A 19,826-nucleotide genomic window follows, 5' to 3' on the forward strand; every position below is an offset into this window, starting at 1 on the left:
GCTTTCCGCTCTTGCTCAAGTTCTGGCTTTTGTGCATCAGGGCTTGTTCAAAAATGTTATGGCAAGCAGTAATAACATTCATATTCATGCTTCACATCCAAAATACTAATTTCGATGACTTTTTGACTTCATGATGAAAAAAATAAAGCATACATTTTAGCAAATGAAATTGTAAAAGGCAGTCATTAAATTATTAAGTACTAAGGCTTAATCATTAAGAATTTTGCAGGGTTTTAAATGTTGCCTAGCTACTGCCAGTCATTCGATACACAATTCCTGCATAAGGATTTGCGATGACAATGTATCAGACAATGAGGCTTCATTCTAAGACATTTGAATAACCTGAAGTTCCTATGGTGAAACAGGACTGCTTAGTCTCACCAAACAGATTTATTGTAGAGATAAGAAATACCCGAGGGACACTGGAACCAAGAAATAAGTAATAAGGGACACTGGAACCAAGAAATAAGTAATAAGGGACACTCGAAATAAGAAATAAGTTATACGGGACACTCGAACCAAGAAATAAGTTATACGGGACACTCAAACCAATGGAAATTGTACAATGATTGCTTTAGCATATTGTAATAATTTCAATCATGAAGGTAGTTAGTGACATTACTGATTTGTACCTCGTTGTCAAGGACAATGCTGAATAACTGGCATTTGGTATAAATGAAAAGCCTGCAATTTATTGGTACATGCATGCAAGTAACTGGACCGTTAAGTGCCAACCCTTTGTTACAATTCCAATAAAGGAGAAAACAAAAGAAACACTCTCTAATTTGGTAGATTTAGACATTACACACAGCAACGCTTTCATAACTTTTCAGGAATTCTCTGCTCGGGAAAGTACTGCGTATAGATGTGGACAATGTAGACTATGTTAGACGTACAGAGTACAGCATTCCACCAGACAATCCGTTCGTCAACGACATAAGGGCTTTGCCTGAAGTTTATGCATACGGTGTCCGAAACATTTGGAGGTGTGGAAAAGACCGAGGGGACCCTATCACTAGTAAGTTTTTTTTTTTTTATTAGAATTCAAGATTTTGTACTTGTATATTCAAAGTCTGCTGGCTCGATATTCGAGGCTTACAGGCCAAAATACTTTCAGCCACACAATTACTGAACCAAGTGGGAATTCTTACATATAGTATAAAGAGTTTAAAAAAATCAGTACTTTTCATCAAGTTTCGAGCCAATGAAGAAATCAAGCTAAGAGATATAGAGCCAACAGGTTTTAACTAACAAGAAATAAAACAAAAAACTTCTTGTTTGAGTTACCCACCCCTACCTTATAAAAAGGTGTCTACGTGACTGTTTTTTGTACTCAATTGGTTAAAAAGATCATTTTTTTGTGCATGTGTTTTACTATGAAGTTTAAGAAGCTTAACCTGAAAATTACTTTTGCACCAATTCCCAATTATGACAATAAAATTCTAACAAAGCCTTATAAGAAATCCACCTACCTACCCTACCTTTTTTTGGACAAGATGTAACCTTGAACCACAAAATAAATTTTCTTTGGCCTTTTTATAGTTCATTTTTTGTCTGTCCGACCTGTGTCCATCCATCCTACCCTTGTCTAGAGAAACACTTCAAAACTACTGATGAGTTTTAATAAAACTTCAAACATAGGCAGAGGGCAATATGGACAAGTGCAGTGGCCAAGAACCATAATCCTAGCTTCAGTCATTGAATTGTCTCCCCCTTTCACTTAACAGTATGCATTTAAAGCTGGATTCTCACAGATTTACAATTTTGACAACTTTATTTTTATCTTTTGTCTTTAAATGAGATATTAAGAATGCACAGCTAATTAAATTCTCACTTTTTTTTATCATATTGCAGCCATTTTAACAAAGACGCTATAACTAAGTATTTTAATATCAACTTGTGTTAAACATTGTGTTATGGGGCCAATTGTATTAAACTGGATCAATTATCCGCAGGTTATCTTTTTATTAGTTTGAATATGCAAGCATTTTAATTGGTCAACAGATTATTGGATAAATAATGACCAATCATTGAACACTTTGACTACTTTTTACCAAACCTAAAAATAGCTGTTTTTTATAGAATTGGCTGTGAGTCACTAACTATATTGAAAGTGTTATTTAAAATTTTAAACTGTCTGTGTTGAACATTCCCAATAAAACAGTTTGCTTAAAGATTGATAATATGGTTACTAATGGATTTACCAATCATCAATTTGATCACTGATAAGATGTTCCTTCATACAATTGAATCTAGAGTAGAATACCCATCATCAAAGTAGTGCTTAATGAATCAAAATATTTATTAGCATATAATCCACATTGTCACTTTATTTTATAAGGTTAAGTCATTTTGAAGGACCCAAGGCTCACTGTTTTGAATAAAGATAAACATTTAATGCATTCTAAGTGTTATCAAATATTTCATTTAAGATAGATAATTCTTTTTCGATTCTCTTGTTTTTACTTAAAAGTTAACTACCTGACAGAATAAAACTTTGCATCTTGTTTAAGAAATTATTTCACATGCTTTTCGATGAAATATCATGTTATTTTCACTTACGTTATTTTTTACGGCAGGGAGAGGTATGAATTCTAAGTGTTATTGAGCATTCACTTATAATGCTGTGTTGAATCTTTTAAATGACATCATGACTTTAAATGCTTCCCTGACATGTGATTTTCCAAATAACAATAATTTTGTCATTTTCTTAAGAAAGACAAAGAAAATTTGTTGAGTTTTGATGTAAGATCAAAATAAATTCCACTTGCTGATCACAGGAAGCAATACTTTCATAATATTTGATGGCGCAGCAAATATTCTCTAAACAATCATCATCATTCATTACAACACCCCTGGTTTTCCCTTTATGAACTTGATTTTATAACCTAATTGACTTGGATAATTAACCTGTTTCTAAAGATAAAATGGCAAAAAAACATGTGGAATATCAATTTGATCTTTGTTCTATTTTCTTATCATTAACACCTGGTAAATATAATCTCTAATCAAAGATTAGTGAATGAGTCTGATGCACTTAAAGTGACCTTATTATACCCCCCAAAACAAAGTTTGGGGGGGTATACTGGAATCGGGTTGTCCGTCTGTCTGTCTGTCTGTCCGTCTGTCCGTCTGTCCGTCCGTTTTTTTTTGTCCGGGATTCATCTTTGTCGTTATTGAACAAATCTTTTTCAAACTTTCAAATATTAATGACCATGATGTAAACCTGTGCCTCCGTGGATTTGGTCAGAGTCGCATGATCCTGAGTGGAGTTGTGGCCCCTTAATGAGTTAAATTAGGCAAAATTAGCTTTGTCCAGGATTCTTCTTTGAAGCTATTGAGCAAATCTTTTTCAAACTCTCAAATATTAATGGCCATGATGTAAACCTTTGCCTCCATGAATTTGGTGGGAGTCACATGATCCTGAGTGGAGTTGTGGCCCCTTAATGAGTTAAAATTGGGTAAAATTAGTTTTGTTCGTCCTACTCCTTCGTCATTTTTGAATGAATCTTTTTCAAACTTTTAGCCATGGTGAGAACATTTGCCCCTGTGATTGTGGTTGGAATCACATGATCATGTCTCCAATTATGGCCCCTGAATAAGTTAAAATAGGCAAAAATTATACAGCTTTGTCTAGCCTAATCCTTGGTCATTTTTTATGCCCCCCACAAAGTGGCGGCATATAGGGTTGCCCTTGTCCGTACGTACGTACGTACGTACGTACGTACGTACGTCCCGAAGATTGTTTCCGATCTAATTCTTGAAAACCGTTTGTCCAATCCTCACCAAACTTTAAACACATGTTTGTGACCATAATATCTTGATCAAGTTCGATAGTCATGGAAATCGCTTTAGTCATTTAGGAGTTACGGCCCTTTTTTGCCAAAAATTCCCGAAGATTGTTTCCGATCTAATTCTTGAAAACCGTTTGTCCAATCCTCACCAAACTTTAAACACATGTTTGTGACCATAATATCTTGATCAAGTTCGATAGTCATGGAAATCGCTTTAGTCATTTAGGAGTTACGGCCCTTTTTTGCCAAAAATAATTCAAAAATATATGTTTCCAATCTAATTCTTGAAAAGTATGTGTCCAATCCTCACCAAACTTTACATACATGATTGTGACCATAATATCTTGATCAAGTTCGATAGCCATGGAAATCGCTTTTGTCATTTAGCAGTTACGGCCCTTTATTTGCAAAAAAAGACTTGAAAAATACGTCCCGAAGATTGTTTCCGATCTAATTCTTGAAAACTGTTTGTCCAATCCTCACCAAACTTTTAACACATGTTTGTGACCATAATATCTTGATCAAGTTCGATAGCCATGGAAATCGCTTTAATCATTTAGGAGTTAGGGCCCTCAGATTATCCTGAATAATCATTATGGCTTATTTTCTGTGACAAAAAATCGAAGTGGGGGCATCCGTGTCCTATGGACACATTTCTAGTTTCTCATTTTTTCTATAAATCTTTTTCAAACTTTCAGATGTCAATGACCATGATATGAACTGTTGAATATGTGATTTGGTGCACCTGTATTAATCAGAATGTTTGCATGGCCTTAAAAAGACCTTTAATTGATTTTGTCCTTAAAAAGACCATCAAAAGTCCTGAAGTTAGGTGCATACAGGCCTTAAATTTGTTACAATATTCGCTTTGGTGGCCTACTCCTTTGTCATTTTTCAATATATTTTTCTCAAACTTTCAGCTATCCATGACCATGATGTGAACCTTTGTATATGTGATTTTGTGCACCTGTATTATTTCCTTGGTACTCATGTGTGGGGGGGGAGGTGGTGGGGGTGGGTAAACAGAAATTGGGTTGGCAGACTGTCAAATTCACCCGTCCACCTTCATTTTGGAATATCCTGTCAGGAGTCATGACCCCTTTATGGTGAAAATGAGAGAAACAGGTTTGTTATCTCCCCTGAGGTGGGTGGGAGTGGGGTAATATTCGCTTTGGTGGCCTACTCCTTTGTCATTTTTCATCATGACCCCTTTATGGTGAAAATGAGAGAAACAGGTTTGTTATCTCCCCTGAGGTGGGTGGGAGTGGGGTAATATTCGCTTTGGTGGCCTACTCCTTTGTCATTTTTCAATATATTTTTCTCAAACTTTTAGATATCCATGACCATTATGTGAACCTTTGTATATGTGATTTTTTACACCTGTATTATTTCCTTGGTACTCATGTGTGGGGGGGGGTGGGGGGGGGGTAAACAGAAATTGGGTTGGCAGACTGCCAAATTCACCCGTCCACCTTCAGTTCTAGTTACACTTGGATTGGTTCCAAAAAAGAGGATACTATATCACAATTAGCTATGTTTGTTGATTAGCATTTGTTAATATGATAAACATGTAAATACCTGCTCTATTTGTGTAAATGATATTTTATTTATATATTTCATGCTATGCAACTAGATCGAATTATTATGATTTATGAAGTTATGTGTATTTTGAGCTGGTGACCTAAAATAAGGGGTTTGAATACTTAAAAAAAGGTGTGTTTACTTAAGTAGAGCTGTACAAAGTTATCTGGAGTAAATCTTATTTCAAACAGAAGAGTTCATCAAAGCCTAGCATGCATGATCTTACAATCAATTTAGATGTCAATAGAATCTAAGAAGTATATAGTTCTACCCTTGTTCCAGAAATTAATCAGATATTTCACAGCTTCAAGCACCTCTTTTGTGATGAAATGGTGATAAAACTTGATGAGGCACTAATTTCTAGAGATATGAAACCGTAATTGATGAACTTTTTATTCATGTTTTTCTTTGATAAGGTCAAAACGGGTATTTAGCATTTGACCTAACTTAGTATATAATTTACTGAGGGCCTTTTTATCAAGATTACAAGGGGTGATTTTGTTCCCTATCGATATGGTAGATGCGGAACCGGTATTGAAGAAGATTGGCAATATCAGTACAGCTTCAGTATACATGTAGATGGTGTCTCTTAGGTACAAAATTTCTCCTAGGATTATTGATAAAACAGCCTCCCCCCTTCTCCCCCACCCCCAACCACACATGAATCTTGAGATCTAAAGAATTGTGTAAGCTCTTTTAAGTATATTTACTATAATGACTCTATTTTAATTAACAAGCAAATACAACATGGGTTATTATTTTTTTACCAAAAACTGTCTAGGTTAATCATAAAATATTTGTCATGGCATGTGGGCCTTTTTATACCCCCACAAACAAACTTTGAGGGGGTATATAGGAGTGAGCTTGTCGGTCGGTCTGTCGGTCGGTCTGTTGGTTTTCATAGTTTCCGGATGATAACTCATGAAAGGCTAGACAGATTTGAAAAAAAATTGGTACAGAGGTGTAACATCAGAAGATACAGGTCAAGTTCTATATTGGGGCTGGTGGGGCCAAGGTCAAGGTCACTGTTACTAAAAATAGAAAAACGGTTTCTGGACGATAACTCATGAAAGGCTAGTTTTTCTTGTCAGTAGTGTAACTTCTAAATTACTCAACAGATTTAAACAAAACAATACATGCATGATAAAAGAAGATGCAGTGTGCAGTTACCTTGGAATTATGGCCTCTTTTCAAAGGAATGGTTTGCCTTTCCTGTGTCCAGGCGGCATTTGGGGGTATTCGTCACTCCTGTGACAGCTCTAGTTATTGTTGTAGTTGTTGTAGTTAGTTTCATCTTGATATATTTTACAAGTATTGTGAAGAAAGTATATCAACTTATGCTCTTAGTAACTCTTGTCGGTATGATGTTGCGCAAGAGTGTGGTCTTGTGATATTGTGAAAATCAGAGAACCAGGAGGAAACCCATTTGTCAGGCTTGGTGACCACCAAGCAAACTTACTTGCACCCAGGCCAGAAATGAAATTCAGGTTGCTTTTGTGAAAAGGAGTGCGCCAACCACAGGCTAACCAGACCTTGTTGTAATATTGTTGAGTTATTTCCCTTGGCAACAGGACAGAAATAAGTCACTGTGCTTATATTTATTATGCCAGTTATATGGGAATAAAAGAAACTTTTTTTTGCAGAATTTGGAAAAGGTCGCATTGTTTGCGGAGATGTTGGGCAGAGTGCCAGAGAAGAAATTGATTTGATAGAGAAGGGAGCTAACTATGGGTGGAAGAAAATGGAGGGTACAGCCCCTTACTGCTCTGCATGTAAATATGGTAGGTGGTGCTTGTTACATTATTCTAAACCTAAATAAGTTAATATTTCTGAAATAATTGCAGTTATTGGAGAGCTTATTTAAGATTGAATAAGAGATAGGAAGTGTACTGGAAATTAATATTTGAAACAATATATATTGAAACAAGAACATGGTGTTAAATTATACATGTGTTTTATTAATATCAGTTATTTCTTTTGCTACATTTCAGCATCAGGAGGAAATGTGACAGCCCCCATCTGGGATTATCCACATTCCTTTGGAAAGTCTGTGACCGGGGGCCATTTTTATCGCGGTTGCCAAAGCCCAAATCTCCAGGGCTACTACATATATGGAGATTTTATGAGTGGGTATGTGGTTTTAAGTGTTTTTAGTTGATTGAATCTAGATTGAAAATTTAATGTATAATGCGAAAAGAAACGTTTGATGTTGGTTTAAAAAAATAACTTTATTGATGTTTAGACCAAAAGGTCTTTTTCAAATTCTTTTTCAAGAAATTATTGAAAATTACTTTTTGGCCGAACTAAAGGGTTTGTACAGATTTATTTGATGAGTAAGGAATAACAGTGATAAAATACGAGAAAATATAAATATTTCCAAAATTTCTGTTTTGTACAAAAGTGATTGCATAGTCTGTTATTTTCATTACAAACAGGCAGTCAGTGCATTTGATACTGGTTAATGTTTTTAACAGATACAGACTGGTTTTTCAATCATCAATTTCTTTGACACTAATTAATTCATTAAACCTCTTCTGCCTTTTCAATCATCTGTTGTTTTTACGGACAGGAAACCTACAGAGGAACTTAATTATATGCCTGCATAATCGTGCAGAAATTGTCTGTGTCATAGGTGTGGCACATTTGTATAAAAAACACAGCATTAATGGACTCGTTCACGTTTGTTATAGTCAGACAGCTTAAAAAATTAAAAACTCATTTATTTATTAGCTATCCTGGCCCACTTTTGACCATGAGTACAATTTTGCAAACACATTAATGTTGTGCTTAGATGACCTTGACTGTGACCTTTTGACCTACTTTCTTATTTTTTTAAGCTATAGCAATGGAATTTGGACCTTGTCTACAGTTTTGATAATAAATATCAATGTTGTCCTCTGATGACCTTCACTGTGACCTTTTTACCTGCTTTCTTATTTTTGAAGCTGTAGCAATGAAATTTACACCTTCTCTACAGATTTGATAGTAAATATCAATGTTGTCCCCTGATGACCTAAACTGTGTCCTGTTAAGCTAAATTTGGACCATGTGTACAATTTTGAAAACAAATATCAATGTTGTCCTCAGGTGACCTTTACTGTGACCATTTGACCTACTGCAAGAAAATATGGGATACAAATGTATGGAAATTAAGAAGAAAAAAGTCCAAATAATAAATGCTTATGAATGAATTTGATGTAAAATATCAAGCACAAGAAGTGCTTAACAACTTCTTTTATATTAATAAGTTGACACTGAGACCATGAATTTTTCAGGCGTCTTTTCCGTCTTCTCCACCATGCCAACAATGACACGTGGACAAACAAGGAACTGAAGATGTGTGCTTCGAATGTCTGTGTACCCCCTCTCGTCAACGACTACGCCACCAGCATCATATCATTTGGCGAGGATGAGGAGGGTGGGTATAAAATGTTATTTGGATCCTAAAGAACTTAAATTGGGTGTTTCTGATATCTGTAACCACTGCTAATGACGAACTTTTATACCAGCATCATATCAGCAAGGATGAGGATGGTAGGTCTATAAAATTAGTATATAAGGATTATATGTATACTTTGTTTGGAAGTTTGGAAGATAGGCATAATTATATAAATCTGACCAAAGGGCATGAGTGGGGGATCCAGAAACGAGCCTGAAAGGAAACTGGGAAAGATGTTTTGAAGGGAGAGAATCAGAAAAATGGCTACTCTTTCAGTGTGCTTTAAACTTGAATTGTCAGAGGTGTAACACAATTTACAATAGAATTACGGAACAGATTTATCTAAATTTTGTCATAAATGATCTTTAGTATATAAGTCTTCATTTCTTAATATATTAACTTCCATTTTAGTCTTGAAATGTGCATGTCCAAAAAAATGTTTTTGCCATCTGCTACAAAATTTGAAGTTGCTTCATGGTGAATGGCAGGCACTTAATTGGCTGAGAGCTATTTACAGGGTTGTTGTTGTATAAATTGTAATAACAACACCTGTGATAACATAGTTTTACATACTATCTAAGTGTTTTTACATCAAATGTTTAAACGCCTCCCTCTATTTAAGATATGGCCTTAAAAAACACTTCTAGTTTGGGTTGCCTGACCTGAGGCTGCCTACGAAATAACGACCCACCCTGCGGTTTTAAAGTCTGTCAGTTTTTTTTTGTCTTTTTTTTGTGTATTTTAATATCTACAGGTAGTTTAAAAAGCTTGATACTGCATACTTCATTTACGCCCTTCCCCAATGATGACAATAAAGTTCTAGCATAAAGCCTAACAAAAAAAAAAAAAAATGAAAAAAATATTCTTCCTACCAAACCTGTTTTTGGAAAAGATGTAACCTTAACCAAACATATTATTTTTGCTTAGGCTTAAATTCTTTCCACCTAGTATTTCACTGAAACAATCTCAATCTTAATCTAAAAGTTTTTAATTCAGTGGAAGTACATGTGTATATGCTACCATATCTGCAGTTTTCTGCAATTTGACTAAGATGTTGTACTACGTTCTGTAGGTACTTATATTTTTGATGATTTAGGCTCCTTTGATTGTATTCATCAAATTTGCATTGTGGTAAAGTTCATGTTGTATTAGACCTATCAAAAAAAAGTTGTTTAAAGTGACACTCATATTTAAAATCAACAAATACACATGTATAACAAACATTAATTTTGAGTGATAAGGCTTTTTTAACTACTTACTAAATAATGCATTTATGGATATAATATTAATTACTGATAACAAGATTGTAACAGTGTATTTAATACTGTAAATGCACACTCAGGTATTAAATGACTGGTGGGTCCTAAATGATTTACAGTGATCATCTATCATCGCATAAGGTAGAAATACTGTGTTTTCTGCACCTTTCTTTCCAATTAGACAAAGTATCCTTCATTAGAACCATTGTTTTCGATATTAATTAATTCCTTTTCGGTAAATTAAAACAACTGTATTAATTGTGGTACATGTACATCTTATTTGGGAGTATGAGTGCATCTTTAATATAAATATTTTTTACCATTTCAGGGGAGGTGTACATGCTGTCAACCGACTATGCCTCCACAACTGTTCGTGCCGGAACTGTTTACAAGATTGTCGACCCCATCAGGTAAGCTTATTGCAGTTGTAAAGTTGTTTTTCGTGTCCTCATTGTTGATAGAATGCTGTACTTCTTATCTTTTATTAACCAGGTTTTCACATAGTGAAACCTGATTATTAGAATGACGAACGTTAATGTTCGGCCGGGCGGGCGGCATCAAACTCACCTATGAAACTGAATAACTTTAGTAAGGGTTGACATATATTGACCAAACTTGGTCTATAGAAAGAGTTTTGGGGTACCTTTCATGGGATTGTGTTTGGGGTCCCTAGGGTCAAGGTCAAGGTCACTGTAACTAAAAATAGAAAAATAGTTGAAACTGAATAACTTTAGTTAGGGATGACATACATTGACTGAACTTGGTCTATAGGAAGAGTTTATAATGACCTATCATGGGATTGCATTTGGGGTCCCTAGGGTCAAGGTCAAGGTCACTGTTACTAAAAATTGAAAAACGGTTGAAACTGAATAACTTTAGTTAGGGATGACATATCTTGACTTAACTTGGTCTATAGGAAGAGTTTATGGAGACCTTTTATGGGATTGTGTTTGGGGTCCCTAGGTTCAAGGTCAAGGTCACTGTTACTAAAGATAGAAAAACGTTTGAAATTGAATTACTTTAGTTAGGGTAGACATATCTTGACTAAACTTGGTTTATAGGAAGAGTTTATGGATACCTTTCATGGGATTGCATTAAGGGTCCCTAGGGTCAAGGTCAAGGTCACTGTTACTAAAAATAGAAAAACTAAATAACTTTTGTTAGGGTTGACATAACTTGACTAAACTTGGTCTATAGGAAGAGTTTATGGATACCTTTCATGGGATTGCGTTTGGGGTCCCTAGGGTCAAGGTCACTGTTACTAAAATTAGGAAAACAGTTGAATCTGAATATCTTTAGTCAGGGTCCACATATTTTGACCAAATCAGGTATAAAGGAAGAGTTTATGGATACCTTTAATGGGATTGCGTTTGGTGTCCCTAGATTCAAGGTCAAGGTCACTGTTACTAAAAATAGAATAATGGTTGAAACTGAATAACTTAAGTTAGGGTTGACATATCCTGACCCAACTTGGTATAAAGGAAGAGTTTATGGATACCTTTCAATGGATTACATTTGGGGTCCCTAGGGTCAAGGTCACTGTTACTAAAAATAGAAAAACAGACACAGCCTGAAGTTCTTCTGTTAATCATTAAAAACCTGGTTTCGTCGCATTGCGGCGTTTCTTGTTTTTGTAAATTTCTAAAGGCATTTTGGATTGTAGTACTCATGCACATGAAATATTTCACTATTCATTTGCACAGTCATCAGAAACCTGATTTTTAGCTCGACTTTTCGAAGAATATGGAGAGCTATACTACTCACCCTGGTGTCGGCATTGGCGTCACATCTTGGTTAAGGTTTTGCATGTAAGTCATTATCTCATTAAATAGATCATTTATTGCATTGAAACTTTGGATATGTATTCCCAACTATCTAACCTACTAAATTAATGAAGATAACAATTATTTGAATATAATGCAAAAAATGGGCCTTTATTATTTGACTTAGAAATTCTGGTTAAGGTTTTGAATGTAAGCACACATAGGTTAATATCTCAGCAACTACTTAATGTATTGCATTGAGACTTAATACAATGGTACTCAACCATCTAATCTACTTAAATAACCAAGTTAGAAAACTCTAGTCTGCATTAAATTCAAATAATGGTCCTTTTTTATTCGACAAAGAAATTCTGGTTAAGGTTTTTCATGTAACCACTTTTAAGTCAATACCTCAGCGAATACATCATGTATTACATTGAAACTTTGTACACAGGCTCCCAACCATTCAACCTTCTTAAATAATGAAGTAAGATAACTCTATCTTCTATATTTTATAATGTTTGCCCCTTTATTATGCGAATTATAAATTCTGGTTAAGGTTTTGCATGTTAGCACACATAGGTTAATATCTCAGCAACTACTTGATGTATTGCATTGAGACTTTATACAATGGTACTCAACCACCCAACCTACTTGAACAACTAAGTTAGATAACTGTATTTTGCAAATAATGGCCTTTTATTATTGGAATATTATAATATAACCTATAATCCTTTAATGTATTGCATGCTATTTCCATCAAATCTGTATTTCATTAAAGGCTAAATGTTTTTGAATTTTACACAAATCTTTGCAGGCATCATTCTAATCTAATTTTACATTGATCCATGCATGTTTTCGCCAAAACTTTTCGATCCTTACACTGAAAAGCTGCGGAATAGTCGAGCACGCTGTCTCTATGACAGCTCTTGTTTCAGTTCTCAGTTATCACAATTAGAATATTGGATGAACAAGTCTGATTCCTTATACTTTTGCTTGCCATCAACAAATGTAAACAATCTTCTACATAAAATTAATTATCTGAGCATGTCGTTAAAGCAGTTCACCAGGCTTGTGCTTGTTTTGGCCACTGTGTCCAGTATTTGCATATGTAAGTGTTTTTATCGTATCTTATTTTTCAAACTGTTTGACTCTCTATTTTTCAACCACATAAGACGTGGAAATCCACAGGACTGCAAAGGATATGATGTCCAGACTCCACCAACAATAACTACGCCTCAAGAAAACACGCCTCAAAAAACCACAGCTACGGTCAGCCATGCTCCATCCACTATCCCCCCTGTGGCTGGTATGTTGTCTTCATGCCTGTTTGCATGGGTACTGGCTTGTACAGTAGGGCACTGGCTTTGACAGGAAGTTGCTCTGGTGCATCATGGGATATGAGCTAAAAAGGTTATTGTCAACTATGTTTATGTTTTAAGGTAAGGAAGGTACTGTGAATGAATTAAACTGCTTAAAAAAAATAATATGATATCTGTTCAATAAAAGAACCTGAGTCCTCTTCTTTTGAACTACAGCTATTATTTTTTCTAAGGTGCAATTTATTTACAATATGTGATACACTTGTCAATTTTTTTCAAAACATAGAAGTACAATTCCTAAATGAATGGATTTTTACAGACATTGCTCAGATTTGGCAAAGTTTTACATGTGGCAAAGCCCTTAACCTGTCTTGCCCAGGGACTTTCACAAGAATACAATGAAAAATACATGGACAAGCCCAGTAGTGGAATATTAAAAGATAAATCCTGTTTTGGGACACAAGGCAAGGGCCCAAGCGACAATGAACTGTAGACACATACAAACTAACATCACATACACAAATACGAACACCAAAAACAAACTAACATCACATACACAAATACGAACACCAAAAGCAAACTAACATCACATACACAAATACGAACACCAAAAGCAAACTAACATCACATACACAAATACGAACACCAAAAGCAAACTAACATCACATACACAAATACGAACACCAAAAGCAAACTAACATCACATACACAAATACGAACACCAAAAGCAAACTAACATCACATACACAAATACGAACACCAAAAGCAAACTAACATCACATACACAAATACGAACACCAAAAGCAAACTAACATCACATTAACAAATACGAACACCAAAAACAAACTAACATCACATACACAAATACGAACACCAAAAGCAAACTAACATCACATACACAAATACGAACACCAAAAACAAACTAACATCACATACACAAATACAAACACCAAAAACAAACTAACATCACATACACAAATACGAACACCAAAAGCAAACTAACATCACATACACAAATACGAACACCAAAAACAAACTAACATCACATTAACAAATACAAACACCAAAAACAAACTAACATCACATACACAAATACGAACACCAAAAGCAAACTGACATCACATACACAAATACGAACACCAAAAGCAAACTAACATCACATTAACAAATACAAACACCAAAAACAAACTGACATCACATACACAAATACGAACACCAAAAACAAACTGACATCACATTAACAAATACAAACACCAAAAACAAACTAACATCACATTAACAAATACAAACACCAAAAACAAACTAACATCACATTAACAAATACAAACACCAAAAACAAACTGACATCACATACACAAATATACACATCAAAAACAAACTTACACCACACACACACGCACATACAAATATCACAAAAAAACATACCCTCATTAAAATTGCATGAACCTTACTTTTATTGATAGAATTTAGGCAAAAACATTTTTCAATTTGTATGAATTATTCCTTAGGGCATACCTGCTTGTGTATATGTGTGTATATCTGAAAAATAAATGCAATAAAGTATTTAGATTAACAAAATAGCACATGTATGTTGTTGGAAAGCACTTTATGTATACACTAACTAAATATATGACTTGAATTTTAATGATGTAGCTAGGCAAGAGAAAAAAATAATTGTGGATTCTCATCCAAAAAAAATACAACCCCTGCTTTAATTCTTTTTAAGGATAAAAGAATTGCCTTTGTCGTGTAGTTGAGGTCAAAATATAAACTTTTGTGGTGAAAAAGTTAAGTAAAATCCACCCATCTCCCAATTTTTGGTTTGTCTGTTTTTTCAAATAAGTAAGGTTGCTTTAACGTCATAGCCTTGGTCACTGTTATTGTCAGAGTTCATTATATTTGACCCTGGCCATAACTTCAGAACCACTTAAGATGTACATATGAAACTTAATACACATGTTACCTGTCAGTGACAATAGGAACATGTTTATCAAGATCCATAACTATGGGTTAAATAAAAATTGAGTTATGCCTTTTTATCAGCTGAAATTAACAAACAACAAATGAGCTTTGAAATCCCCTTTGTCGATTGCTGTATGTTTTTCCATTTAAGTCCAGATGAGAATCTAAAAATTATTTTGTTCAAGCTAAAAATATGTTCTGAAAATTGAGGTATCCAGTGTTCAGTAAAATGTGAATTGTTGAGGCCTAGTGACCCCAAAATATGATGTTGGTACATTTGATAGGATTTTTATCAGAAACATGCTTTTTTAGCCTTGAAAGATTGCAAAGTTGCTGATTATTGTGGAAGTATAAAACAAAATTACATTTTTTTTTGTCATTTATATTTGTTCAGTTATCAGCAAGAAATGCCCTTTTAAATGATAACAAATTATACCAACAATCATAGGTTCACCTGGTATCATCCAAAATTTATAGTTATTGCCTATTGATTGGTTAAAAGAAAAACTGATTATTTAAACATTGGAACCTTATAAATGCATTTTTTTGGCTTGCATGATAAATTATGGTTTGGCTTAAATATTGTAGTTGCTATAATTAACCAAAAAAAACACATTTTAACAGGTGATAACTCTACAACAGAAGACCATCAGATATCCACCAACAGTGCTGATCTTACAAGTATTACAACAAATTTGGTGTCAACTACTTCAATTTCGAGTATCATTTCGAAGTCAACTTCCACAATTCTGAGTATTAGTTCAACTGCTGCTATTCAAATTAATAACACAAGTCCAGCTTTCTCAAGCAGCGAGAGTTTGCCAAATACACATACAACAGAACATGATCTAGTTAAAAATACTGCACAAGAATCAGGTACTACTGTAAGAACAAAAACAACAGTATATTCTCCAGTGAGTTCAGCCAGTTTGATGAAATTTACCCTGAACTCAAGTGGACCAATGTTAATCATACATGTATTTATTTGTTTCTATATTTACAATAATGGTCATATTGATGGAATACTGACAATTGACTAGCATACTTAATGAAAAAAAAACACCCTTTAGAATCTCGTATTCGGGGGGGGGGGCATTAACAATATGTTGAAGTACTAATTCAACTGAAACAGTGTTCACATATTTCACATATTACCAGTCATAATTTGCACATGTGTAGCAAAGTTCCTAACAATGGATTGAATAATTACCAAATTATGCCCCTCGTCAGACTTATTTAATAATTAAAAATATTTTGATGTTATTCTACAGAATCATTGATCACATATTACCAGTCACAATGTGTTCATGTATAGCAAGACCCATTACAATGGATTAAATTATTTTCAAATTATGCCCCTTGTTGGACTAAGAAAAACAACAATCAAGTACTGGCATTTTTTGCCTCACAGCAAGCATGTTACAATCATTTATAAACCGTCAGTGGCCTTTATTTATCATTAAAGTTAAGAATTGAATTTCTACATGTATATGAGCAAGTTTTGTCAATATATTTTGCACCATATATTTTGGAGTATTTATTTTAAATTGGAGAAATTGACTTTCAAAAAGTCATGCATCAAAGTGGCATTTTCAGCAGCTTAATTTGCTTGGTTATGTATGTATTAGGACAATTTTTTATATGGTTGCAGTTGGTGCAGGATTGTTTGTTATTGTTTTTTACTGCATTCAAAGGCCAAACAAAAATAAAGTTGTGGTTCCTGTTACATGGTTAGAAATAATCAGGCTAGGTTGGTAGGGAAACCATATTATTAAGGCAGTTTTTTTATTGTCTACAAAAATGTATGTATACTGTTTTATTGTTAACATTAATATAATGTCCCCTAGAATCTTACATCATACAAATAAACTTTATATCTATATATGTGTACATATTTTTACTCTTACAAAAAACAGAATAAGGGTTATGACTAAATAAAAAGGTATATCAGGGAAATGTGCCCACAAAGTTATTGGTGTTTGGCCTTATGAATTAGCAATAACAGCTGGTGTTGTTTTGAAAAATGTTTTACAAATTTTAAATGTCTTGTATAGCTTTTATATTCATATTTGTAGTTTCATGTTTTAATTTATATCAAGACTGGCATGTATATTTTGCATTATATGTGGTACCAGATTATGATCCACAAAAATACTATGTCTTTCAAATGGTTCCTAGGTTTTCTTATCAGGAATATTAATCTCTATTTTTTAGTATCCAATATTTACACATTATTATAGAGGTACATGTAGTTTTGTAACAGGTTCATATTTAATGATGAAGACGTCAGGGGAAGCTTATTAGAGAGACATTTTTAAATAATCACAAATGGCAATATCTTGTCAACTGCCCATTCAAGTATTGTAAGATTTTAATAGAAATGAAAAAGGGACTCTCTCAAAGATTGGAAATTAGCAACAACTTTTAAGCTGAATTCAAGTTATGGCAGTTGTAAATAGAGCCCAAAGTTAATTTACTGAAGGCATGCACCATTGAGAAAGAAATGGCTATTATATATATATATATTTTTTTTTTTTCAAAACTAATACCTTTGAAGTCATATACTTACAAACTGCGTTAGAAACACAATTTTGCAAAGGTCATAGAGGGACACAAGTGCATAGCTGTTAAAATTTCAACACTTTCAATGCCAGTACATGACACATTTTTAAACTGCAGGACTGGTGCTTTTGCAAAATCTGATATTTGTTTCCCGTTCAATATTGATCATGTTGTCTGGAATATCAAGAAATACTATATATTGGCCTTGCAAGATCAACTTCAATGTGAAAGATCAATATGTATTGTGTTTTAATTGTTATTACTTGCTAAAGCAACTATGACAGAGTCCCTTTAAGTCAAATATAATTTATGTTAACTGCCGTCAATGCTCTTTTTTACCATACATCATAATTATGTATTAGATTTGTTATTCAATTTTTACAGTTGCATCCATGTCTGATTAATTCCAATATCCCACAACTGTCTCCCTTTTGTATATTTCTCTTTCATGTATATTTTTTAATACTTAATGCTGAAACTTATTTACTATCTTTGCTATGTTAGTAAGTTTAGTTAAAATTCAATGCATTTTTTATACAATTTTATATAGAATGATTTATTTTGGTAAATATATTAGTAAGGATATGTTACTTCATTTATCTCAAAAACACCAACATAACTTTATCTGTTTATAAATGAATACATTTGTTATATTGGGTTTCTATCACTGACAATTGTCAATCTCAAACAATAACAGGCAATCTGTTTGGGTATGAGTGGTTGATCCCCAAATTATGATAAAGGGGCTTAGACCCCTTATGGAATCATTTCAAAAGTCATAAACTTTTTTTCCACCTCAGTTAAGTAGATCCAGATAATTGATTATAAGGTCATGCTGGAAATCCTTATCTTGCCCATGGGCAAAGATACATAAGTACCCGTATGGAACTACTTTTTTATTGTCATCACGCGATTAACTCCCTTGTTGACGACCGCGGACTGTAGCGCCATGAAACTTTTTTTTGGCAATATTTAAAACCAAATAAATCATTTCTTGCTTAAAATGGCTCTCAAAAATGTTTTCATGCTGCATTCAAGAAATATTCAGAATTTAAAGAGTGCTTTATCTATTGACATATTTTAAATCATTGCTCGCATATCTATTTGGACAACCACAAATTATTACATATCTTAAAACAAATTATTTTCACTACGCACAAAAGAGTTCCAGAAAAATAACACATTTTTAAAACTTCATTTTAACTGAGGTGGGAAAAAAGCAGCCACAATGTCCGCTGGTTTATCCCTGCCCCCACGAAAGTTGTTCTGCGGAAACTTGGTAAGCCTCGTTTCTGCAGCCATGAAGATAATTAAGGTGACTTATAGGCCGATGGGCCGGGTGTAATTGTTTAAATTATTTATATTTGTATTGATTTGTAATGATGTATATATACACATGTCACTATAATAAAATAATTACTTACTTACTTATAATCTCAACATACTTCCTACTGTGTTTGATACAAATTTCTAAGCAAAAATCAGTACTTACAACTGGACAATAGTCTGACGTTATACAAGCTTACATTCATTCTTTGACTTTAGAACCCTTTTTATTAAATATTAATTATATACTTTAATATACACTTGGGTAACTTTTTTCCATCTTCACTGTTACTCACTTTCTCAATAACAAGCTTGTCTGTTTTTTCTTAAGAAAATAATTTAGGTATTGGCCCACAATTTATAATTTGTTTGGTGTTTCACTTCTGACTCACAAAAATTCTTGCCGCCCCGATTTAGCATTATTTTGGCTTGTGTGGTCATTGTTTTACATTTGCTTTGTACATATAAGGAGGCAAGGAAGTAAAATTAATAAGAAAAAAAACGTCTCTACATACCCACAACTTAAAATGTAGGTAAGGAAAATGCCAAACAATGAAACTGTGGCGTTGTCATTGTGGTGCATCAACGGTAATATATATTTGGCAAACACTTTAACAGCGTTCAAGATATATAACTTATGTTAACATTGTTCAAATGACATTAGGTACATTTTGACCTTTTTGTATGAAATCCCATTACTCTTAAATGCTGTTAGAGCCATTCCTGTTGCCAAACTAAAATCAGTTGAACAGACAAGCGTTGACAACCACTTGTGCAAATTCCATGCAGCAGTTACTTCCCTTTGCGGTACAGTAAAT

General features: G+C 33.8%; 1 protein-coding gene across 4 annotated transcripts in view; it reads left to right on the top strand.

The window, feature by feature from the left end:
* Nucleotides 1–19,826, top strand: part of LOC128209851 (HHIP-like protein 1) — a 38,617-nt gene that overhangs the window by 11,229 nt on the left and 7,562 nt on the right. For 2 of the 4 annotated variants that reach the window (XM_052914099.1, XM_052914100.1), the window contains exons 3-8: nt 834–1,018; nt 7,019–7,156; nt 7,367–7,505; nt 8,651–8,793; nt 10,402–10,483; nt 13,012–13,145. In XM_052914099.1, the coding sequence (XP_052770059.1) occupies nt 834–1,018; nt 7,019–7,156; nt 7,367–7,505; nt 8,651–8,793; nt 10,402–10,483; nt 13,012–13,145 (821 nt within the window). Of the gene's footprint in view, nt 1–833; nt 1,019–7,018; nt 7,157–7,366; nt 7,506–8,650; nt 8,794–10,401; nt 10,484–13,011; nt 13,279–15,744; nt 16,201–19,826 lie in introns of those variants that run through there. The other 2 variants (XR_008257068.1, XM_052914101.1) reach the window with 2 other exon arrangements.

This window comes from Mya arenaria, chromosome 11 (assembly GCF_026914265.1).
Source record: "Mya arenaria isolate MELC-2E11 chromosome 11, ASM2691426v1".
NCBI lineage: Eukaryota > Metazoa > Mollusca > Bivalvia > Myida > Myidae > Mya > Mya arenaria.